Here is a 26,194-nt window from a genome sequence, read left to right as displayed (position 1 = left end):
CATTACGGATATTTACCAGCACATTTTGTATCATTCATGCACTTTTGTCCCTGTGGAGCCATTTGGCACAGGCAACCGCTGATACTGGATTCTGGCTACTACAGTGGGAAAAGGGTTGGCTTAGTTTCACAAGCTCTGATTTACATGTAGACATTCTTTAAAAGTAGTATTGAATATCTTAGATGTTAATATGATAAAATCTCTGGAATATTAAGACTTTTTTTGAAAAGTGCAAAGAGGTTGTACTGTAATGTCTATTACATAGTCATAGACTTCTTTAAGTCTATGATTATGTAATAGTGACAGACTCACAAAAAATGTTCATATTTCAGTTTACCTTAGCTCGACATAAGCAGCACCTGTTTTCAGCTTAAAGGCTGCAATAAACATGCTGCACACCACCTACACGGCACCACACTGCAGATAGACAAAGTGTGCAACAAGCTGGTGATCATAGCAATTCACATATTTGATAAGAGGGTGATGAGATAAGCTAGGAGGAAAGCAGTATAAAGGTGGTGCCTTTATAAATAATTCAGAAACCAAATTTTGTATATAAAGTAACTTTTCTTTATGTCTTAGAGCAAGGAAGTCGCTGGACATTAGCTTTAATTTAATTTTCATACTACTAAAAAGACATGAAGACTGTTATACTGAAAAAATAAATATATAATTGGTGTGTTAATTAGCTCTCTTAATGACCTAATCTGCATAACTCGATGTTAATATATATACCAGCATGAATACGCTGAAGCATTAAGTAGCTCAAATAGCTCTTTGGTTTTTTTCCTGGCAGTTTGGGAGTTTGCAGCCGCTGAGGAAAAAGTGAAGGATGTGTCTCAGTCAGCAAGGCCAAATACAGTGGGAGGTATATGATGAGAGACAGAGGCAGACAGTTAGACACAGAGTCAGGAGGAAGGAAGATGGACTGCAGCAGACTGAATAATAACAGCAGAGAGAGAGTAGAGCAAAGTCCCGTGAGACCCAAGCATTATCATAGAAGACTCTGTGGGGGAGTTACTGCAACCCCCAGGAAAGAGCAGAGACCTGTGCACGCAAGAGTTTTGTGCGTGCGTGTGCATTTGTGTGGGGAGACGGCATCAAAAGACAGAGATGAAGCTCTGAAAATAGACAGATGCGGAGAGACCAATATTCTCTGATGGTGGCGTGATGGGTTGGGCTGTAATTCAGCTATAATTTATCACCGTGGCATTATTTGATGAATTATTCACCAGGCTGTTGATTTACAAGTTAATGCATTTAGTGGAGATGTTTTATGATACGAGTGCATCCTCTCTTTTGTGTGTACACATGATGTTCGAGGTGAAGTTGGATGTGCATTAATTACTCAGGTTAAAAGAAATGTTCAAAGAAATATCCAAAAGTTGAATCTGTTCATCTGGACGTAGCGTTTGGTGGGAGAAACGTTTCGTCACTCATCCAAGTGACTTCTTCAGTCTCAGCTGACTGCAGGTTTCCCCAAACCTTATAAACGTTTCTCCCACCAAACGCTACGTCCAGATGAACAGATTCATCTTTTGGAGATTTACTTTCCTGGATGATTGAGAATGCATCAAGACATTCAAAGAAATAAAATGATGAAACTTAAAACATTAACCAATAATATTCTCTGACTATTTAATCACATTTTATTGGTCTGCAATTGGGATGAATTATTTACTGAGGCTATCCCCAGTTTGTACAAATGCATGATGGGAGTGTAACAAGAGGGCAAAAAGTTGACGTATCACAGCTGATGACGGTTACTGGCTAATATCTGTCAGTTAAAATTCAGTTTCAAAAACTGAGAAAGTCTTCTTTCATTTCAAACTATAAAAAGCTTCCAGAATAAAAGAAAAACTGTTCTTGTGCTTGTTTCTGAATAGTTTTGTAACTTTGATTAGTGTGGGATCACTAAACGGTAAGAAATGGGAAGGTCGGGCTCTTGGAATATACTCATCTACTGTAATGTCTATTTTAAAAACAAAATCACTGAATTGTGAAAAAAGCCAATATTTGTGAACAATATTATACAATTTACTTTATTATTATGCTGATTTCACCCACCTGAGTATTGAGCTGAGTGGGCTCATTTTTTTTGTGAAGTCGCTATTTTGGCTTGAATTTAAGAGCTCCCTTTATGTCAGAGAAAGCTGTTTAGCATGCTCCACAGGGTAGCGGGTAGGGTCATTAACGCTAATGTTGTAGACTGCTCTCACAACTTGGACACTGATCAAGACTATAATTACTGTACAATATTAAAAAAAAAAAAGAAATAGAAAACGCAGGAGCAGCTCAATGTCCTGAAAGCAGCTAGTTGGAGAGGAGCAGCAGAGGCAGCAGCTTTAACAGTATGCAAGAGCCAGAGAGATTAGAGTGAAAATTGGGTCCTTTCATGATTTCTGTATTTTAATTAGCAATGTTAAGTTCAGTCCCAGCCAGCATGTGTGAATCACCAGCTTTGGTAGGAGAGGCAATCGTCTCTTTCCATCCTTGGCTTATCAGGTCATTTTGTCTGTCACATCAGCCTGATTTGGCGTTAGCATGTAGCAGTCAGTCAGAACCTGGATGGCGGCAATGCTAACAGACATTTGCCCAGTGACAATGATGCCTCTTTATTAGCAGTAAATTATTACATTAACATTTGAGCAGGACACAACTGGGCAATAGTCTAGTCAGCTCCTTGGCACACAGCAGCACAGTGGCCATGCCAATCAGGCTCATGTCCCAAGCAAATCTGGGCTGAGTAGGACAGAAATCTTTGCTTTGACTGTTGAATACACATCAACGGAGAAGGAGAGAGCACCACCGGAAACACTGCATTGTATGTAGCCTAATGCAATGCACCCCAATGAGTCATTCTGTTCCTTATTTTCTTTTCCTGTCGAGGCTCCTCCTCCATAAAAATTACATTAGCTAGTATAATTAGTTTTTCTCCCAGTAGTACACATTTTAAATAGTTACAGCGTTGGTAAAAGCAGTTGCTTATTTAAATGATCTTTCATTCTCTATTCTCTGCCACAAGGTACGGAGAAAGAGGAGCACACACAGATCATCCACATAATTAAAACCACCTGCACCCTGCTGCACATCGCTAATACAGCCACAACATGGCTGGACATGGATAGAAATGTTGACAGATGTTGGGGGGGATGGTTAGTTGTACTGCAAGAATCTTTAGGTGGATGATACCCAATACTGAATGTAAATGATGAATGATGGCACTGTGGGGTCTCCCCTTGGTTTGTGTACTACTTTTTAGGTCCTGAGTAGCCAGATAATAACCACATTTGCACACGAAGGCTGGCTAGCTAGTTTAGCAACATATCTTTAGTATATTGTTTTAGCAAAAAGCAGGCTTGAAAAAAATTACTAGTAAAACTGAACATTCCATTTAGAGAAACAATGACTTTTTTTTAGCTTTATAGTTTCTAGATTTTGGATGGCGGGTAACAAATTATGCATCAAGAACATCAAGGTTTCTTAAAACACTGTTTTGGCTGTATCTTCGGACGATCAGTGTTATTTACTTAATCTGTCAGTGATTTATATTTTGTGGCTGACTGGTTTATATCTTGAACATCAACTGTATATATTAGATTTTGTGTGAAGAAGCAGTGCCTTAATGCTACTTTAAAGGTGCACATTTGTTTTCACTGATAAGCATTCTTCAGAAAGTCTCTTACTTTTCACTGCGGCAGGTTGAGAAGAACTAACAGAGGAAATGCAGACAAGCTTTCAACTTGATGGCAATGGTGATGAAAACTTCTGTGTTTTTCTCTGACAGCCTTGTGTTGACTCCTAATTAGACCCTCAACTTGAGCACCATGAAGAGAGACAAGGCGGGAAAAAAAATAAATAAAGGTGTCATCCACTTATCCCGATTTTCTGGTCGTGCTTGCGGGGGAGCTTTAATGCTTGCTGCATCGTGTATTAACGTACCTCCAGGATAAGCAGCGCATGTAAATTGAGCTTTATGACATTGCTTTTGGTGTTTTAGTCGTAAAAGATACTTTTTTGGGGGGTTAGATTTGAGAATCCCCTCTTCTTTTATTAGGTTTTATCTACTGCTTCATTGAGATAAGTCATCTGAACTGGAATATATAACGAAAAACTAAATAATTCTCTTTGACCAAACATAGCAGGAAGGGAAGACATTTGCCTCCATCATTTGGGATGAGGGGAGAGTGGAGGAAGGAAAGGTCATGATTAACAGGTGATAATATAACACTAATTCAATATTATACCCATTTCCAAAGCCTAAAACAGAAAACACCTTGGTCACATTTAGATTTCACACAGTTCAGCCAACTTAAAATATCTTAGCATAAATATTGAACAACTGAATTATTAACAGACACAGAAATTAGAGGACTTTGGTCTTTGTTTAGTCTGAAATTTATTAAAATTGTGCAAAGAAACAGGGATATTTCAATAATTCAGTTTCCCCACATCAGCTGGTGTGTTTGTCCAGTTAACAGCCAAGTGCAGAGCCTTAATAGCGTGTGAAAGCTAATAATTTCATGCTTTAATTTCGAATCTAACTTTGATAATAAATAAAAGAAAAGCATTCGGCTTCTCCGGTCGACAAATTACTTTGTAAATCCTGTAAAAAGCCAAATTTTCAGGCCTTATGCCCCAGTGAACATCATACGCAGATTTGGTTTGCTTCAAAGAAATTCGTGTCTTGATGGTAAACCCGTTTTACAGTCAGCCTCACAATCAGATCCAGTCAGCTGTACCTCCATCCGTTTCTACATTAATGTAGAAATGTGAGATTGAGTCATATGCAAGCAGCCTTTCAGAGGACACAGTTTTTAATCTTCTTTCTTCTTGTCTTAGTTACACCGTGCTGATTGAATCGTTTTGTCAGTGTGAGTTTTACTGTTTAGTTTACGTTCTCAGAGCCTTAGGGTTTGTTTTTTAAGTTCATTTAACGGTGAGGCACATTTGAAGGTTAGGTTGCCCCGTTTGCAGTAAGACGCAGGGCTTGCAAGTAGCTGTTCCTGAAAAATAAATCAGATTCAAATGCAGAAATCAACAAGCCAGTTGAGTAGAAAAATTGCCTAGGGGCTTGTTTTTTATTTTTTTATTTTATGTAAATGTGCGTTAGGTATATCTTCAAATTGGTATGAATGGCTTCCTGACTGATTTATTGAGTCTTCTAGGACTTAAAGTCTGATTGGCAAAACCTTTGTCAGCACTGTGTGTCCTCTCTCACTGTACCTTCTGCCGGTCTTGCTGAGAGCTACAATCACTAGTGATAAATAGACACTCCATTCCTAATCACTGCCATTGTAGTGCCATTACTGAATGGGCCACTCATTTCAGGGTTGGCAAGATAGCTCAGCTGTCCTGCCAGAGGCACTGGTGCTTTGTCTCAGAAAATGTCACCAGTGTGCCGAGTTTTCAAACGGAGCCAGCATCATGCTGTTGTAGAATCAGAACCATAGAGTTTTGAAAAAGTAACTTATCAAATAAAACAAACAAAAACTGTACAGTATTTTTGCAAAATGTACTTCCTTTGCTTGTAAAGACCTATATTGTTTGTAAATGTAAATGGACACTGACTGTGACTGTGATATTTTTAAACCCAATGTTGCGAGGCGTTGAGGGGTTCAAATGGCTCATAATAGCAATTTTCAACATCCAATCCAGGTTGCATCTGTGTTTTACATGGTCCCTGAAGGTTCCACTAGAATTTTCATAACATTTTCATGTTTGTGCATGTATTTGAATCTGGAGCCTGAAGAGAATGGATGGATGGATGGATGGAATATTTTGTTGACGTGTCAAACAAACACGGTGGTTATAAATATTAATTATGTATTTATGTGAAGTACGATATAAACAGGATTAAAAATATGCATTTTTAAAGAGATGCATATAGAGATAAATAAAAGCATAGTACAGATGCCACTGACTCCTTAACTCAATTCTAGCAAATTGCCCTTTCTGCCACCAAATTGCAGTTTCCTTATCAACCACGCTCGAGCTAGCAATTTCCTTCTCAATGGGTCTCCAAGTCAATGAGTACCATTCTGCTTTAACCTTCAGCTGGCACAAGAGGCAGTAATTATAGTGACATACTGAGCAGTACCTCTTATTTCATATTTCATTTAGAAAAGAGAATATAACGTGCATATTTCATCTTGAAATTGCAACATAGAAACAAATCCTCTTGTCAGTATTTTCTCTGATGCTTAAGAACATTTATTTTTCTAAAAAAAGAAGGAGAAAAGTAAAATTGCAAACAAACACATGTTTTATTGTATTGTGTGATAAGACTCCCCAGCAGCAGATAAAGGTGGCTGTAGATCAAGACAATCATTTGTGTCTCTACTCCTACGGAGAAAATTGAAAAAAGCCCAGAGTATATTAAAAGCAAACAGTAGTGTAGAGTGAGGACTGTTGAACAGAAACTACAGTTTTGTTTGCTTTGTCTGTTTGTAATACTCTTAAGATGTTACTTTCCCACAGAAAATCAGGACAAGGCTGGCTGCTAATGAAAGCTGAGGAAAATTACAAAGGGGTCGGAACTGCACACTCTGCTGCATACTGTGAAGTCATCCCGCTGTACGTTTCCACATCTGGATGACAAAAGAGCCAAAGTATACTCGCCGTTTCTCTTTCTGGAGTTGTTCTCCTAGCAGTTGAAACATCACAGTATAAATATCTGTGAAGTAATCTGTAGACTTGGTCCAAAAATAATAAATAAAAAATCTGATACAGAATAGAATTCAATTTTTGAGACTCTAAGTGACCAAAAAAATGTAAGAGGAGAAACTGATGGCAAAATATTACAGCAGAGGTTCTTGAATAAAATCCAGCTTGAACCAAACTTGCTCCCTACTAATCAATACTGCCTTGCGGTTGCAAGAGACTCTCAGACAAAAGAGGAAACAAAACACCGGGGAACACGATTACATGGCTTTGACTTTCTAGTCTGACGTTTTTGAGGCTGCCCTGGCTCTAGTCGTTGATTTCTTTGGAGAGAAAAACTCCATTACAACCCAGAGAGAGGAAGGAAGAGCATGGGGAGCTTTGTAGTTCAAGAGCTTTCCTTATAAGCACACATATAATCTGTATGTGGAAATGACTTGGGTGGATTTTTGAATTATTTTAAAAGCGCCACAGAAGTTTGTGCATTACTTGAATTGCAAACACGCGAACAAACACTTAATCTAGTGTTGTCTAAGGTTCTAAGTGTGCGCTCATATTAATGCTTCCCACTATTTTTATTGATTTATCATCTCTGTTTGATGCTGTCAAAATGTTGTGAATACAATTAATTTCACTAATGAGGAATACGAAGGCTAACCAATCAGTCAAAAGAGGTTTTGCAGTTTTGTCACATCATCGCTTAGCAACCACTTTTGCTGTTTCCATGGGGATTGACTGTAAAACTACCCTTATATAAATAATAACACTTCGAGTCACTTTGAAGTGGAATCTTTTTTTTCTTTTTTATACTTTTATTTTCTAAAACTGCAGAATTGAGATGTCTTAAATGTTTTGTTATTTCAGTAATGTTTTTGTCAAATCGGTGCCTGTACGGCTTCGGTCATTCAGAGAGATTTGGTACTAGACTGTATAGAAATGGACAACATGAAAGCTTGATCGCGTGAGACAATTAGTTTAATAGATTTTAATAGATATCCATAGTGGAGGTTCATGACAGTTTTAACTATGAGGTGGCAAGTGCTCGTTATCATAGCTAACATGTGTACATGTAAGTATTGCTTTCCTTGACTTACTATGTCTATACCAAAACTTAGCCATGCTAATTTGTTCAGTGTTCTTGTGGGTAAAGTTTAGTGAGTCATCATTCAGATAGCTGTTTGGAGATGTTGCCAAGATGGCTGCTTAGTGACAAGACTTACTTCTGGAAGGATTTTTGTGTCTTTGCTTTTGTTGTTTCCAGACTGACTCTGTTTAGTGGTTGCAGGGTTGCATGGTAATGCAGTCCCAGGTTAGTGAATATGCAGTTGATTATTATTGGTTAGCATGGTTTAGGTCAGTTAGAGTTTAGTGACATATATTTACATTTTATTTTTATGTTAGAGTTAGAGTAACAATGATAATCCAGCATTGCTTCTATTAATAAGCACAGTGTAGTCTGTGTACTTTAATCCTCTCAGCCATTAGCCTCCCTTCTTATCCAACAAGCATTTAAATATTTATTATTACAGTAAGCTACTACCTAATGCATCAGGTCGACGTTTGAAAATGGCAACAAAACAAAAACACTATCAACCCCTGTTTTGCATGTGCTAAATCATTCGGTTTGCATAGTGACAACTGCCTCTTTTTTGTGGGAACAAAAACATTTAATTTATTTCTTTAATTATTATTTAATTCATTGTTTATTGGTCACCGAGTACAAAGACTTTTAAAGATGAACCTCGGCTATTGAATTCAGATGAAGTGGCCATGGTCGCAACCCAATTTGCCTTGCGTTAATCCAGTATGACTCTTCTTATGCGCTTACTCAGAATAACACCATGCAACGGCATTGCTTATTAGAAATTGCTTTTTTCTCCTGAGATATAACCACAGTTGTAATTTATTGTGATTATCTATGGTCCTTGTAAATAGTCCAAGTCTCAAGAAATTAAGTTATGCTCCTAGTTATGCCATCTTTACATTTATTTTTTTTCTTCTTAAACTGGCAGTTGTGTGAGTATACGAGAGGGGAAGTTCAACATAGCCACACTTTTGTTGCATTAGCTGGCTTGAAAAAAAACTTAAAACCCCAGTCAGAGTTAATAAGTATCACAATGGTGGTTATCAACTTTTTCTGTTGTCGGGCTTTCTGCTTCAGGCTCTGTAAGATCACATGACTCTGCTTCTGCACAAATTGAGTGCCGCCTACTCCAGTCAGAGATGTCGTCAAGTGATGATGAAGAAAGTGTGATTAAAAATGTAAAAAGGAAATGGAATAGGAAATATAAAAATAGAACTGTAAAGTGCCAAACTGTTGCAAGAAGGACCAGAGACTGATGCTGCAGAAACAGTTAACCTTGGAATTTAGTACACAGAGCAGTAAAAACAAGCATTTTAATTAAGCCGATTGTTTTAACACTGAGTGCGCTCTCGGTGCTGCTGTTCGTTCTAATGTGACCGCTACACATTAGAGCTCTGAAACTTTAAACTGCATACATTTAAAGTCCCCTAACCTAATGAAGTAGTTGTGGAAATCACTTTAGTTTGTTGGCAGATGGAAATGACAGTGTTCTAGTAGCTGGTGTTTAAGAAACTTAGCACCAGGTTAGAATCAAGTATAAATATGTGCACATTCCAGTGACAATGTGTACAGTTTAGATTAATACAGTGTAGCTCATTAACCCATTAAGCTCACTTCTTAGTACACCACTCAGGAAAACCTCAGACTCTCCAGTAAACATCTTCATGCATTAAAGAATCTGAAAATCTATTAAACAACCAAGAAATGCTGATCTGCACATGTGAACATAATATTTACATGACCCAGAGACTTTATGCTGTGTGAAATATTAAAATATTTATCTTCCCATCTGACTACACTACTCCAAAGAGATCTCAGAGAGCAATAAACCTACCACATAGCTCAGTTATTGAATGAAGTAAAACCACGAGTGGAGTAAAAAACAGTTCATGATGTCTTTAGTGTGTTTTTTTTCCCCCGTACAGCTACTTTACCCCCGACTGAGGACTTAAATATGACATTTGACAATTTGATCTCTCTCTCTTGGTTCAACAGAACGGCGAGGCATCACTGTTTGAGGTGAACATCCGTTACGTCGGCGGGTTGCTGTCGGCGTACTACTTGACAGGGGAGGAGGTAAGATTAATAGATGTCTGTTATCCCTCTACTCTAGTGAGATCTGCTGCTTCCTTTATCTCACACCAGGCCTGCAGTTTGAATGATGAACAGGCTGCCTCTGAGGGTGACAGCATTTGTGCACATCAGTGTGTTTGGGTGTATTTATGTGTCACCGCTGTGCAAGCATAAAATTATCTTGGGCCATTTCAGCATTTTCATGTTTTGGGCTTTTCTGTTGTTTGGAATGGAAAAACAACTGTCTGTGTAAGATATGTAGGTAAGGGTTTGGATATGTACTCATCCTCACCAGTTTTATGTTGTTTTTTTAAAGGACCTGGTTGGTTTATACATATTTTTCACTGAATGTCAGCACATGTCCAACTTGTCTGCACCTCATGGTGATCTAGGCCTTATTTTCACAACCGAATAAGCTTTCATCAAATTCTAAAAAAGTGAGATCTTTAAAAAAAATGCATCACAGTTGGTCATTTCCAGCTTTAATCAATCAAATTCAAATTAATTTTGAACTGGAGCTGTTTAGTTTGTAGACATATAGATATTTCTGAGCTATAAACACAGTACATGTAAAGAAACCACCTAAATGAACTAGTAAAACCACCTCACGTATAATGCATATGAGAATGAGGGTTTGAAGAAGTAGCAGATGTAAAATGTATGGCATGTAAGCTGCATTGAGCATAAAATTAATTAGTATCATATTATGGTAATGTGAGTTTTAATGAAGGCTTCATGTCAAATTCATCTGTGAATTTACTAGACTGACTAATCTGCTGGTCACAGATGCTGAAAGTGTGGAGAGCCAGTTACTCTTTACTAAAGAAGCAGAAATGCACCTCCTGTTATCTCCCAGTGCATCGTACTTACCCTACATGATGTGTGTTTCTTGATGGTAAGGCAATATTGCAGTGCCAGGTTCAGGTTTATAAACTGCGCACTGCTGTAGCTCCCGAGGCTAGCTGCTGATGTCCAGTGAATCCTTCCTAAATGATAATATTAAACTGATAATATTAAACTGTTGTTTCTGTTTCTGTGTGTTTTTAATATAATAGCTATAACATGTACAAACAGAAGCTTTGAAATTGTTCGTGTGGCTTTCTAGTAACCTGTTAACCACATCACAGTAACACTGCAAGACCTCAACTCATATTAAATGATAATTATAATTAGATATTAATAAATTGGAACTTCTGGAGGCTTTTCTTTTGCTTTTCAATGTTTCACTGGATTCTTGGGGGGGTTCAACCTTAAATTTAATCAGCCTCTAAGAATGTGCTTTTGCTTTGTCATTGTAGTATTAAAGTGTATTAAAGTGTTGCTTAGAGGTTAAAGAGCCAAGCCTGAGCAATTTAATTGAATTTAGAAGGCAAAGTTGAATGGAATTTTTTTTTCCATTGCTGAAAAAGTACGAGAGCTGCGTCCTTGTAAAAGCTCCAGTCGCTCCAGTGAAGCTGTTCAGTGGCTCTGTATAAAGGCCCGAGGTTACGATGGACAGCATCCAGGTGTGAAGCTGTGAAACTGCACGAGTGTGAAGCTCGGCCATGTCAGGAAAAAAAAACGTATGAATGCTCTGTAAGCCTTGGTTGAATAAATAAAGGTTTAAAAATAGCCTGCGACAGCCACACTGCACAAATGGGTTGATTCATTATCAGTACAGTGTGAAATCACTGGAGGTAAAGGTGTTATCATAATGAGCATCTGCCTGTAGCAGCCCTGGAGAGCATGCACATGACATACACTGCAGTTGTAGTGTTTTTCGTGCAGTGGAAAAGGCGGAAATCTTCGTAGCAGCAGAATTAATGTGAAAGGATCCAGTGACATATGAACACTCGGTCGCTTTAATGGACATTGATTTGCAGGCCAAGCGAGCTGAGGGGAGAGCAGCATAAAATTGTCCAGCTCTGCTGGATGAGTGAAATATGAATACATTACTGGAGCAGAATATATTGTTGAATCCATTATTCCACATTTGCCTGCCATTAATGCCATGCAGAAAATATTCTTCTGCTTTATCCACTGGTCCATGGAAATTTTCTATATACGGCACAGAGAATGACATTTCGAATATGAGTGTATTCCTCATAAAGTTTGCTTTTGTCTCACCTTGTCACAGAAGGACATGGCTGCTAAGTAGCTTGGGTGAAGAAAATCTGTAGAAGAGACAGCTTACTGCTATCTTGCGTCATTTAATCTTCCCTTTTTAACCTCAGTCTATGTCACGAGTTTCCTTAATCTGTTTTGTTTGAATGACTCCAATCCTTTTACTACTTTCTTTTCTTCACATTTGGATTGCCTGACTGTTCACTGTACGCAGTCTCTCTTACGAGATCGAGTGCACGGCCTCCGTTTCCTGACAAACATACTGTATCAATACCCTTTACTCTGGTGCCGCTATCCATCACATGACTCGGCTGCGTGCTCTCTGTGAAGGTTCCCGGAAAACAAGATGGATAGCCATCTCTGATCCTCTGAGTCACCCTTTGGTTCTCCCATTAGGGGCTTCTCTTAGGAGTATGCAGTTCCATTCGAATGATAAAACCAATAGATTGAAGGTCTGTCACTGTGGCAGAGACTTAAATCAGTTGAGATACACTGTTGCGGACTATTACGAGATTGTGCATCAAGTTTGACCAGAGGACATTCGGCAGCTGGTGCTGCTGTAAATGATTGCCAGGAACTGCGTGATGATTATGGCTCCTTGCGGGACACAGTTTGCTGGAGAAATGCTTGGAGCAGAGCTGGAGAAACACCTGACCATTAATAACCTCCTGTTGTTTTGACCTAGTGGAATGCATTCTTTATGTGTGTGTGTTTTCTTGGAGCCCCAGAAGGCTCGTGGTTGGTCTTTTTTATGGAAGCAGTTTCCACGTTAAATGTCTTGTTCAATCGGGTCTGACCGCTGCTGCCCCACTCTTTCATCATTCACCAACACACACTTCTGGCAGTCCACATGATTCTGGGAGCAGTGGCAACTACTCCAGCAGTTATCAGGAAACATTTATGCACCAAAAGCAAAAGCTAATCTTTTTTCTGATTGTAACTTTCAATGTATTTTGTCCTCAAAAATTTCCTTAAACTGGGAATCTCTCCATGGGTTCACATACTGGACATGCTCATTAAACATGCCTTGAATTTCCCCGCTTCTTAAACACACCTATATAAGTACGCATGTTTTTGAATGTCAGCTCGGCCTGAATTTCACCACTGCTTGGATTCATACTGCATGCCTTCTTCCAGCCATCTCTGTGCAGTGGGTTTCATTTGTCAGTGTCCATTGATATGCAGTGTGTGTGTGTGGTGATGAGACCTCGTTGCTTCATCCCTTTTCCTTAGCAAGAGCACAGAACAGTGAAAGGAGAAAAAGTGGAGGGGAATAGGAATGAATTCAATCAGCCTTGTGTGAAAATTGCCCGCGGGGCTGAGCTGAAACAGCAGCGAGAGAGCGAGCCAGCAGTCAGCAGTGAAGAAAGACGCGTGCTCATGTGGTCATCAGCAAAAGGAAACGAGGAAATGGAGCAAGGGTGCTCAGGAGAGGTCGCAAGGAAAGAAGTGTGTTTGTATGTAGGAGTGTAATGTTATCAGTTATATTCATGGAGGACAGAAGAGACTGAATCCTTCTCCGTGTTTGAAGAAAACAAAGTGATCATCTTTGGGATGGTTTTGAGGAGATTCCAAACATTGCAAACAAAATGCAGCATGTTTAGACATCACAGAAAGTATTTAAATATCCACTACTTTTTATAAGTCTGTAGTCTCTGATGTAGAAGTAAAAAGCTCTTTGACTTAATTTCGTCATTAAATGCACTCAAAAGTTAAGTAATGAGTGGTGGGGTTAGAAAAACTGGGCGAAAGACCACCTCCTACCTTTCTGTGACCATAAAAGTTATGATTCATCATTTAAAAAATTAAAAAATTAAATTAAAAATAATAATAATTGATTTGGTTTTCAAACATAACAGAGTTCTTTGTGCTTTAAGAGTATAATGCAGTTTGCTTAATAATCGTCTAAACCAGCGGTCCCCAACCTTTTTTTGCGCCACGGACTGGTTTATGTCCGACAATATTATCACGGACCGGCCTTTAAGGTGTCGCAGATAAATACAACAAAATAAAACCAGTACCGGTACCAAAAAAAAGAAGATTTATTCATAACACACGGGAAAAGACCCAGGGAAATTGAGTTAACAATTTAAAAAAATAATGATAAAAACAGATAAAATTCCTGAAAACCATAAATTTCACACCCGAGCCTCAACTCTCGCGGCCCAGTACCAAACGACTCTTGGGGATCGCTGGTCTAAACAATGGATGTAAATCTAATGCTGTCAAAAAATCAATCCACACTCTCAGTCATTTGGCCAATGACAGTCCATCTTAGTTTTCTCTCCATCTCACGGAGTTTCCAGCTGCAGTTCTCATGTTGTTAAAAGAAGCAGAAATCTGTTGCATGTAGTGACCGACAGCTGCCAGCCTCTCTGTACTACAACAGTACAGTGTGTCTCATTCATCTGAGGGAGGCGAATTATAAATGTCCTGTTTATGTTTAGTACATAACAGATACAGAATGGTGGGTAAAGAAATACAGATCAATGTGGAAGAGATTCAAATATTAAAGGGGGAAAATAGGGAAGATTAAGAATAAGCACGTAAAACAGTTTTAAAGTGACATAATATTACAGTTTATATATATATTTTGTTGTTGTAGTGAGGTAAGAATTAGGAGTCTGAAATTACAATCATTGGTCGCAGCCACATTATGAATCCCTTTTAATGCAGCCAAATCTCATCAAGCCAATAAATGAAGGTCGTGGTGTTTATTTTAAAAATAATCTTTCTGCAAACGGTACACAGCGACTGATAGCGAGACATGTTTTCTGAAACACGCTGCTGTGGTTTTCTTTCACTGAGGGGAAAAAAAAGTATTTTCTTATCTTGGTCCCTGCTTACTTTTATTCTGGGTCAATCACATTCATGCCTGTAACCAGTCAAGGACTTCAATGCACCTCGCTTAAAGCTTTTGAAATGTTAGAGGAACTGTTTGTGAACTTTTGGAGAACATGCAAGAGCCGCAAATCTAACCTTTTCCGCTCTGGAACGCTGGAGCTGAACACTGAGTTACTGTGACAGTTCAGGCTGAGATTTTTCTCTACTCAGGTTCACAAACTTTAGTGTTTGTTTTCGGCCTGTGGGTTTCTATTTAAAGTCCTCGTGGCATGTTTTGGATGCGCTGATGAGGGGTATGGTGTTTGCATCCGTCCATGTTGTTTTCGTTCTAATTTGGGTGACCCACTTATGTCGCTGAAAATTGGTTTATTTTTGGGTCATATCACTCGAGACAATATAAATATCACACACATCACACTCGGAAAGAATGCAATAAATTGTAAATACTGTCAGTGATGACAGTCTAATTATGTTTCTCTGTTTGTCTCCCCGTCTCAGCATCATTAATTGTCTGGGGGAACTTGCTGTCATGTAATGTGTAGATTAGCAGTGCAATTGTCTCTCAGACTGAGCGATTCGAAACTTTTCTCACCTGCACGAGAAGATCATGCAGAACACATAAATATTCATAACCGACCTATCAAAACTTACATGCAGAAGAAATATGAAAATGATCTCTCTCTGTAGATGTGCTGCCTGTGTACGCCTCTCCCTTCCTCTCTGAAACTCATTGTTACAGCGCCTCCAGAAAATTTCTGACTCCCCAGACATTTGCTTGGGGGTATGCAGCTGAATTTAAACAGCTTACATTAGGATTTCTTTCATTTCTTTTTTTAAATAATTGATATTTTTCTGGTAGGCAAATATTTTGAAACTTGACATTGGTACTTTTGATAAATATTCAAGCCTTTTGTATATTTGCAATTTTGTTATGGTGCATTATCAGTAATTTTGTCTACATGACTGGCACATCGATTATTTCTTGTAACAATCTATAAGCTTAACTATCCTGAAGTAGGAGGTAAAACAGGATTGCTGGGATTTGTGTTTGTGCTGCCCTCTTTCCATGGTGCAATCAAGAGTTATCCTCCATAATAACAGCCATTGCATGAACACTAATTACTGAAAAGCTCTTAAACTGTTTGGTGTTGATATGTTGGCCAATTTGGCTCAGACACGTTGCCTAATGTTGACATGCGAATTAGAGTCGACAAACTTGGTGTGTGAGGCAAGATGTATGCAACAACACAAGCCTCTCTCCTATGGAAGCCCGTTTCCGCCACAAAAAAAAAAATATATATATATATATATATATAGATATATATATTCATAACTCGAAATTTCTAGTTATCTTTCTCAAAATTTTGAGTTAATAACTCAAAATTTCGAGTTAGCGCTGCCAATCAGTAATCTACGTGAATGACGTCATTTCCTTGTTACCCGGAAGCTGAAGCCCTCAGCTACAAATGCTACAGCTAAGCTACCTGTATTACAGCCAGTCATGAATGCATAAATTGCTGAGTATTTTCAGTGTGACTTCACAAATGATGTAATCTTTGTGTTATTAGCTGAATCACATGGCGTTACTATCAGCAAACGTACTCTCGAAAGCGCCAATTTGTTGCTATGCATTGGTAGCTCACGATCCGGTTTTGAGTGAGCATTCCTCTGCGCCATATACTTCCGGGTAACAAGAAAATGACGTCATTCACGTAGATTACTGATTGGCAGCGTTAACTCAAAATTTTGAGTTAATAAGTCAAAATTTCCAGAAAATAACTCAAAATTTCGAGAAACATAACTCGAAAATTCAAAAACTCGAAATTTCGAGTTATGGATACTTTTTCTTTAGTCGCAGAAATGGGCTTCCATATTCTCCAGACAGTTTCCCTTCAGTTATAGTTTTGCTCCACCACATGTTTTTATTTTTGGTATAAAAGTAAGGAAATACTTGAATTATGTTTTTATACCAACACAAATGCAAATTCTTAATTATTGTTTAGAGAAGCTTCAATATGAACAGATAAGATTGCTTTCATGCCATTAAGGTAACACTGCGGTCCTGACTGAAGGAAAAGCGGTGACCTGTTAAATCCATTATTTAACTGTAATACCAATATTTTCCCAACTTTGAACACTTTTATTGTGTCTTCTATCAAATTCTGCACATTTTCACAGCTTCCTATAACCTAACATAACTCCATTACAAGGTGAAACATTGTGTAGCTGAGAGCAAAATATGGTAGCAGTAGCAGCAATATAATAGTTACATGTCCCCGTCCAATGTTATTGGTGAATTTATCAGTTTTATCCACTATAGATTTTTATTTTCTTTGAAAGCAGGCTTCCTTCTCCTTTGGATGCTAAGGTCTGGCAAATAAGCACCCGTCCCTAACATTAAACATTTCACTTTGCAGTAGAACAACATCAAACCTCCCCTTTAAGCTAATATAATTTATGATAGTCACTGGTGGTTCTGCATCACTCAGGGACATCAGAGGGCTGTGATATAAAACACTCCACTATTAAAAGAACAGAAAAGAGGTAATTTGCTTAGTCATGACTGCCAGGCTTCACAATGCCTTCTGCTGATGTTTTGTCCTTATTTCACATCATTTCTAACCATGCTGCAATTGCACTGTTTGCTTCCGGCCACAATATTTCCCAAATGGCAGAAGCTGGGCCATACCCACCTGCACCCTGGTGCATTGAAGATGTGCTTTGAACTGTGTGCCACTGATTCACAGATGTGATCTGAATTAATTCTTTATAGAAGCACAACAGTTACCTACTGTAGTTGTCTCGGGGTAGCTGTTTTTTGCTTTGTTGCACAAATGATATCTCGTATTATTCCCTCTCTTCGTTCTGAGCCGCGATGGTATTACGGTTCTGGCACGCTCCGGTATCGCTTGGAAGTCTTTTAAAAACAATGTTCAAACACACCAAAGCAGCAATTTTTCTCTGAATCTGAAAAAAAGTTCAGCATTCATGCTGCTCAAGTCTGATTGTGGAAAATGTTCTCTGTGTTTGAGCCTAAGCAGTCAATCACGGCCCTTTGTGTCTGTCTGCTCCTTTCAGTTCTCTGCCATCACCCACAGCAACAGCCAGCAACAAGACTTGCATCAGCCTCCCTGCTGTGACCCTGCATACCATTGCAAAGAGTTAGGTTGTAGCAGAGATAAATATGTGCCAGGTAAACCCCCCCTCCCACCCACCCCCAGGTATTTACTCTATGCAGGAATCCAACTGAATAAATTTGAGACAGAGCAGTCCAGAGAGTGCTTATTTTTTACCAGAAAGATGCATTGAGAGGATCACTTTTCAGCCATCCTTGAGGGACAAACATGGTTGTCTTTTGCCAGTTGAAGGTTACAGTGTCTTTTCACTCCCTCCCCCATCATACTGGCTGCCTCTTACATAAGCTATGCTGAGAGGCAAAGAAATATGGGAAGATGAAGTGTGGTTGAAATGGGAGATATATGGTTATCCAGTGCAGGTGTGGGAATTGCATATGGAGTGGATATATTTTGTGGATGATGCCGAGTATGTCTGCATGGTGCTTATGTAAAAGACTAATGGTTCCCTTTGTTTAAGAGAATAGTATGTAGATTGGATAAAAATATAGTTTGTTTTACGCTTTTCATGCTACATGGCACTTACCTACATGAACTAAATGTAAATCCAGAAAATTTGGAAGATGAGTCTTTTTCTGGTATATACTTCACAATGTGAGCGCTTAGATCCAGTTTAAATATCTCAACAGCTACTGTATATGCATTCATGTGCCTCTTAGGCCAAAGTTTTATATATTTAGTCACTTTTACTTCACCAGTCACTCAAAATTTTAAACACTTTTTAATGGAATTACTTTGGGCTTTAGGGACAGAGGTGCTTTTGCTGTTGTTATGAAGAAAGAGCTAGATGTTAGCATAAGTAGCATGTTAGTAATGTTAATATCTAGCATGCTAATTACAGAATTGAACTCATTATGCTGCTTTACCAGGTTACAGTATCATAGAGCCAGTAACACTGATGTTAACATTTGTGTTCTTCTGTTAAATTAGCGCTGCCTACATTACAGACTAGCAGAACTGGTTAAAATTGCTACCTAGTTAGGTTTTTTTTAAAAGCTAAAACTACTACCTACTACTTTAGCTAGTTGTTAATAGTTAAACTTTAAGGCTTGCACAATGCTGTAAGTGTTGTTGAAACAGACATCTTCATTTATCTGTCAAAATTCCTGAAAGTGTTCAGTGTTTTGAACGTAACCAGTTAAGGTTACGTTCAAAACACTGAACAATATATTAATATATATTCTACTATCCCTGAAATAGGTAAAGTTTGGAGTCATGAGCAAATTTCAGTCTTTGGAGCAACATTTCACTGAATACCATACTCATTTCTCTCTGAAAATATCTACCAATTAAGGAATATTCTATAATCAATTTACACAGAGTGTGGTACTTCATAATTCTGCCACTGCGATTGTTTTAATACTGAAATCAGGCAAATATATTAGTAAAGTGCAAATGAGCCAGAAATGGCACCTGCATGCTTGTGTAATCTTCACATACGTGTGAGTTCTGCTGCTTGTGTATGAGCAGTGTGGCTCCATGTGTATTTTATCTGTTTGTCCCCCTTCTTGCTGAAGAGCAGAAAAGTGGTCTTGGAAGAAATTTCATTTCCTCAGATCAAAGTGGATCATCATAATCGCACAGTAACCTGCCGTGCTCCGTAGTCCCCGCCGCAGGCTTAGCCGCGAAAGGAAAGCTCCCTATTCCCAAACACCTATTCTGCTCTGTGTACAAACACCTAATCCCATTTGTGCAGAGTTAAAATAACTGTGCTCAGCTGTGCTCTTACACCTTTCAGTTTTATTATGGAATTAAGAGACGCTGGGTAAGAACAACATCCCATAACCAGCAGCTCACATATCTTGCATTACCTTGTTGAAATATTATATGCAACAGAGCATGCAGCTTATTTAATATTTGTTTGGGTGCTGTACAGTCAGCTAATAATAACTCTTTCACTGAATAAATCTGTCACTCAACAATAAACTAGCAGCTTGTTTTCGAGGCCTGCAGCCAGACTGAGCTTATAGGATACATTTCTGTGACTGCTTGAATTATTATATGATTAAGAAGACGAAGACATCCTTTTTTTTTTCTTTTAGGCTGAAAGAAAAAACATAAGGTTCTTTTCTTGATGTGTCCCCACTTTTTCATAAGCCAGTAGGATAGTTTTCTTTCTGTAAAAGCTCTGCAATTAGTCTTTTTTTAGCAATACATAACATTCTGGCTGGAGTAATTGGATTCAGACTTGGATGGCTTTGGCAAAGGTCCAAATGAGCCCAAACCTCAACAGAAGCCCTGTTCACAGGCTCATGAAATTTGGGTGTTTTTCTTTTTTTTTTTTTTTAAGTGTGACACAGGGCAAACAAATCAAATCCAGGGAATCATTAGGCTACTCTTAATGATGTCAGCCTTGTGGTATTCAGGCCTTTTCGTTGAGTCCTTGCATAGCTCACAGCTGCCTAGGGGCTTTATTTTACAGGCTTCAGTGCTCCTCTCTGTCCATCAGCAATTAAAGCAGAAAAAGAGCCTCATCTGCGCCTCTGAGGAGGAACTGAAGACATCTCGACAAAATTTTCAAGTTTTCAAAAAGCACTTTTTAAATGATGGCAGACAAACAGAAATGTAAAATGACGTTTTAACTTTGTTCTTTGTACTTAAGGCAAAGCTTTCCTTTCTGATGTTTTTCAGACCTAAGAGACAAAAGATGTGAATTAAGTAAGATGGGCTTCATTACCGCCCCAGTCCATTATGCAGTATTATTTAGGGGTCAACGAGCTGGCTTTTAACAGTGAAACTATTGATCCTGGTAGCTTTGACTCTAATCAATATCTTCCTGGAAATGGAGATCTGTGCCTGGTGAGACTGGTGGCTGATTTGTCGCTGTAGAGATTTAGTGATGCATGCAGAACCTGCATTTTTATTTACTGCATTTTTTCAGTGTAAGGTCAAATAAAGGGAGGCAATTTAAAGGAATAAACTGTAGATTTGTGGACTTTGGGAGGGTTGCTTTCTTTAACTTCATATTTTCATTTGACATTCAGATTTTTGTAAATTCAAAGTGAGCTGTCGATATGTACAGAAGCCAGTAGATCCATTTATATTTATAAAAAAATAAAAATAATTAAAAAAAGGCCAGTAGCCAAACTGAGTTCTGCCAGGGGACATGCCTATTGTTCTTTCTCAGGCTGAAAAAGAAATGGAAAACAATGAAATCTGAATTGATACTATTTGTTTTTCACATGCTCTGGCTCATCCTGCCAAGAAGGTATTTTGAATTCAGACAGTGTTGGCCATAAATGCTTTTCATTCAAAACAAGACCCCCTTGGAATTGGGTTGGGTGGCATCCTCTCTAAACATGAGCTAGAGAGAAAAACGCTTGTGCCAGTGTGAGTTTGCACATCTTTGCGCTTGTGTGCGTACATGTTTTGTTTGTACACAAAGCAATAGCTCTTCACCAAATATGGCAGGTGCAGCACATTGAATATGATGTCCCACACACATGAAACCTCAGCGATGTGTCACCAGCAGGAGCCCGAACAGAGGACAGGATGGTTGCACTTTTGGAATAAACAAGTCAGAGCAAAACTGCAAAGATTGTTGACAGCCAAGTTGATTCAAAGAGCATTTTAGGTCAAGAGGAAAACTTGAGCTGCAATACTGCCACAGAGGCAGAATGACAACAATTTGAAAAATAGTCCAATTTGGTGCAGAAGACTAAATCTGTCTTACAGAATTTCATTTTAGCTGATTAATGTCTCTTTGCCATCCCCAGCACTGCAGTATGGCACAGGCTTTCAATTTCACATGTAATTGACTGTGTGTTTTTCATGAAGCCACGCTGGCCATTAATTAAGCACATAAAAAAGCAGCACATTAATTGTGGGACAAGTTAGAAAGCCTACAAGCAGTAATCAATTAGATGATAAATAATGAAAAAAAAAGACTCCCCATTCACCGCCTGGGGAAATTCAATTATTTATCATCCTTATTTCTTTCCTCGAGGAACCTCTATGTCTGTGTAACAGCTCGGGTAAATTATTGTCTTAACATCTTCACCACAGATAGGCTTGTGTGAGTCAGTCTGCACACATTAACACATGCTGCACAGGTGCGTATAGATTAACACCCATCCAAACCCATTATAAAACCAAAAAACGAGCATTATCTCGATCCCAGGCAGAGATAATCTGTCTCTTTCTTCATATTTAGTAGAACACTCTTGGCTAACCGGCCGGGCATCTTTGTAAGTATACAAGCATAGAACTGGAAGTGCTCCCTTCTGAGCTGATGATTGGGGAGGATGAATGGGCGTCACGGTCGGGCCTGCTGAGCCTCGCTCTTCCGCACTAACAAATAGCCCTCTCCTGACTTAAATGTACCATTATGGCTGCAGTACATGTCCTTTTGCTTGCTGTGTGGGTAATGGAGCCACGTCTCGCTGCTGCAGAAACGTCCTTCAGCCTTCAGTCAGAAGGACGTGTCCAGACACGGTTCCTCAGAGGTGCAGTAATGATATACTCTTTAAAATAAATAATATGATACAGAGTTTCTACAAAGTTGCCTTGAAACATTAACTCACAACTTGCTCAAACTTTACTTTTGGCTCCTTATTTTTCTGTTGTTATCTTATTTTTGTCCCTTTTCCTGCCCTCAGTTTTATCTTCTTTATCTTGGTAGTAGCAATACTCTATTTCTCTGCCAGCTGAATGCATGGCTTCCTCTTTGTATTCTCCAGGAATGGTTTGGCTCTTAGCTGCACACCAAGTTAGATTGCCCTGGGATGCAGGAGTCCGTTCACAAACTCCACCTGAGGTAGATATGCTTCACTGTGCGTCTGAGGAACGAGTGTCCCCTTGGGCCGGTGGGAGAGCGTGTTCACAGCACGCCTTTTGCTGTGGAACTCCATACGTCTCAGTGCTTGAATGACAGTTCTTTAGGTTGGTCTCCCAATCTTTTCTGTGCTTCTGCAGGCAATTGACAGTTATACATAGTGCACTACAAATCACACCATGGTAAATAAGCTGGGCAGACCCAATTGGCGGCCTGCCTCCAATAACCTCCTTTCAATATCTCTTCAATCTGAGTTCATGGTCCCTCATAGCTGAATAAGCAGAATTACTCAAACAGAAAATCGGAGGCTTTTTCAAAGATGCACAGATGGAAGCTAATGATAAATTATAGCCCACTTTCAATATGTAAATGAAATATTGTTCACTCAATCCTTTTTATCAGCTAATGAATCTCACTGGTATTTCTGTTTTCTGTTGCATGAGTATGTCAGAGGGACAGCTCAGGTTGAGATGGTGGATACAGTATATTGGACAAGGAATGTTGATGATTGAGTTGCCAGGCAGGAGGAAAAGAGGAATAGTCATGATCGTAGTGAGTGAATGCCAGAGACAGGGTGAGATGAAGCCAGATTCTCTGCTCCCCCTAAAGGGAGCAGCCAAAAGAAGAGGAAGATTGCTTTTAATACTCACAGTGCCGTGATGCAGGCTGTGACTGGGCCAGGCATGACCATCAGTGGACGTGTGGCTCACTGATACTGCTGTTTACATGCAGCTTGTATTATGATCAGTATCTGTGCACCAGTAGGCATCATCTCTGTGGGTGGGCTGATTCAAGTCAGAGAACACAGTTAGTTATGGCAAAGCACAGGTCGCGCTTTTAAGGCAAAAAAGAGAGAAAAAAAATGTTCTCCCTAGGAAAAAACATGCTTAAAAAAATCAATCCTGAGTGTTTCACAACTGTTCTTTGCAACAGCCACTGGTGGGTTTTGGGGGGAAAAGAAGTCACACATCAGTCACAACCCAATGTCTGAGCCTGTACTGTAGTTTGTCTGCCTAGTCATGCAGGAAATACAATATCTGTGTGGTCACACTGTGCTTTATAATTCCAGTCGATGCTTGAAGGGTAGAGTACACATGTTTTTACAGCAATTTGCAGTTTCACATTTACTGGTACACATACTCACACAAGCTGCTGCATGCTCTGTTACACAGGTGTGAAATAGATTTAAAAAAAAACAACACTCAAATCGCAAACCGGCTGCACTGCAATTATGAAGCTTGTCATGTAAGAGCGATGCTAATTGTGCAATTTTCCGATGCCGTTGTTTGCGTTCTTGTTGTGTAGTCGATAAATTGATTAGCTGAACGACTGAAAATTTAACTTACAGCTATTTCATACTTATAAATGAATCGCTAGCCACTCTTTCTTGCAAAATCCCCGAAATTACATCAGTTTCAGCTTCTTGAGGGCTCTTTGAACAATGTGATAGTAAAGTGCATATCGCTGTTTTAGACTGACATTAATTCAGTTTTATTTATACAACGCCACACAAGATGCTTTATATTGTAAGGCAAACCCTACAATAATACATACAGAGAAAAACCCAACAGTCATATGACCCCCTATGAGCAAGCACTTTGGCGACAGTGGGAAGGAAGAACTCCCTTTTAACAGGAAGAAACATCCGGCAGCACCAGGCTCAGGGAGGGGCGGCCATCTGAGTTTAGGTTGGGATGGCATGACAAAGCAGCATTTGAACACATCAGCCTCAGGCTTACAAAAGGCCTTTTTCACCCTTTTGACATTTTAAGATCCAGAAGATTAATCTAGAAAATAAGCAGCAGATTAACAGAGTTGCAGGGCAAAGAAATACTGTCAAATGTGGGTAAAGCAGACTGAGATTATTTTCTTACAGATGGATCTAAGGATTATTTCGATTGATTAATCGGATATGAACTGTCAACAAAGTGAAAATGTTTTGCAGTTTGTCAGTGTCCATGTTTTGTTCATGCAGCAGTCTATAACTCAGAGATATTTGCTTTGTTTTTACTGCTGTTATAAATCAGAGTAGTTGGTGCTCATATATGACAAACTGAAATCAGCAAATATTAACAGTATAATGGCTGTTGCATTTCATGGAGCTGTTGTTGCTTATGTTTGTCCATCCACTCATCATTTTTATTTGATACATATACCATATGCAGTGCATTCAACTGCAAGAACTGTTTTTGCATGTTGTCTCGATATGCTAATACAAACACTTATCACACTCAGCTCTGAGACGTGTACTGTATTTAGTTGGTTCTCATGTGGAAATGCTTGGTAAATTCTTACACCGCCCTCATTAATCCTTCTCTTGTTATCCTTTGCTCAGTCTGTCTAATCTTCCCTCATATGGATCATCAGCCTGGTCTTTTTCCACGGGGAGCTCCCCAGTATAACCTGCCTTCTCCAGCTGGGAGTTGTGGACTTTGCACATTTCAAAGGTAGTTTTCAGGTTAAAATTTTTTTTTAAAAAACCACTATTTTTCTTTAAATAAAAAGAACACTTTTTCTTCTAACAAACTTAAGGACATGTGTGGCATTGATATCAGGTTATATTTGGCTTCCTTCTTTCTCTTGTAGTTTAAATGTAAAGATTAATGGTGACTTTTCAAAAATATGTCATATCCACATTCTCTGGTGGACCCATTACTCTGAGTGGGTTAGAAACAGGATTATAGAGCAGGCAGGGGTGAAAAGAGTTTGATACATTGATTAATATGCATGCAGGCTTAAGCCCCCACAGCTCTGGGCTTTTTCCCACATGGAGAGGTGTGCAGATCAAGTATTAACTCTGCTGAATGGCCAGAAGTGGTCTTTTCTGGAAAGTAGGACAACTGCCATCTTTGCAGGAAGGTATTTTATCACCTGGTGACAGTAACCAGGTGGTAGATGTCACATTTAGTGGGTACAAATAAGGTACAAACGAATGAGACCTCAGTGTGTGAGAGCCTAGATTTAGGCAGGCTGATGCACGTACTGACAAGCCAATATAAAATACAATGACAGGAATACACACACACACACACACACACACACACACACACACACACACACACACACACACACACACACACACACACACACACACACAATTCTGCGAAAAAGGGCGCTACTTGAAGGAGAAAGGAGTGAAAAATCAGTTGTCTTGTCTTTCATTACATCTACCTGACTGCTTTTCCTCTTTCTCTGACAGGTGTGGAATAAAGAACTGATTTCAGTCATCTTTAAAAATAGAACGTTGATACAAAATATACTTTTGAGTCGTGCTTATTGCTGCTTAAATGTTAAGTTTTGACATAGAGATTAGAGATTTCCTCCTACCTTTTTGTGCAAGTGGTCTCAGGTCCATCACATTTTCCTACCTGCTAAATGTAAATCTGATCTGGTAGCAGGTAGTTTAAAAAAATGCGTTTGAGTTCCTGCAGCTTTGAACTCGAAGATTTGCAGTCCTTTATAAAAGCTCCATATGCTTCACAGCTTAAGTCTTGAGGTGTATTCAGGTAGATAATTATG

General features: G+C 39.0%; 1 protein-coding gene across 2 annotated transcripts in view; it reads left to right on the top strand.

The window, feature by feature from the left end:
- Positions 1–26,194, top strand: part of LOC116320966 (mannosyl-oligosaccharide 1,2-alpha-mannosidase IA) — a 185,748-nt gene that overhangs the window by 114,284 nt on the left and 45,270 nt on the right. For both annotated transcript variants that reach the window (XM_039619400.1, XM_031740712.2), the window contains exon 4: positions 9,743–9,823. In XM_039619400.1, the coding sequence (XP_039475334.1) occupies positions 9,743–9,823 (81 nt within the window). The remainder of the gene's footprint in view (positions 1–9,742; positions 9,824–26,194) is intronic.

The sequence above is a fragment of the Oreochromis aureus genome, linkage group 11 (assembly GCF_013358895.1).
Source record: "Oreochromis aureus strain Israel breed Guangdong linkage group 11, ZZ_aureus, whole genome shotgun sequence".
NCBI lineage: Eukaryota > Metazoa > Chordata > Actinopteri > Cichliformes > Cichlidae > Oreochromis > Oreochromis aureus.
This window is presented reverse-complemented; position numbering and strand designations above follow the sequence as displayed.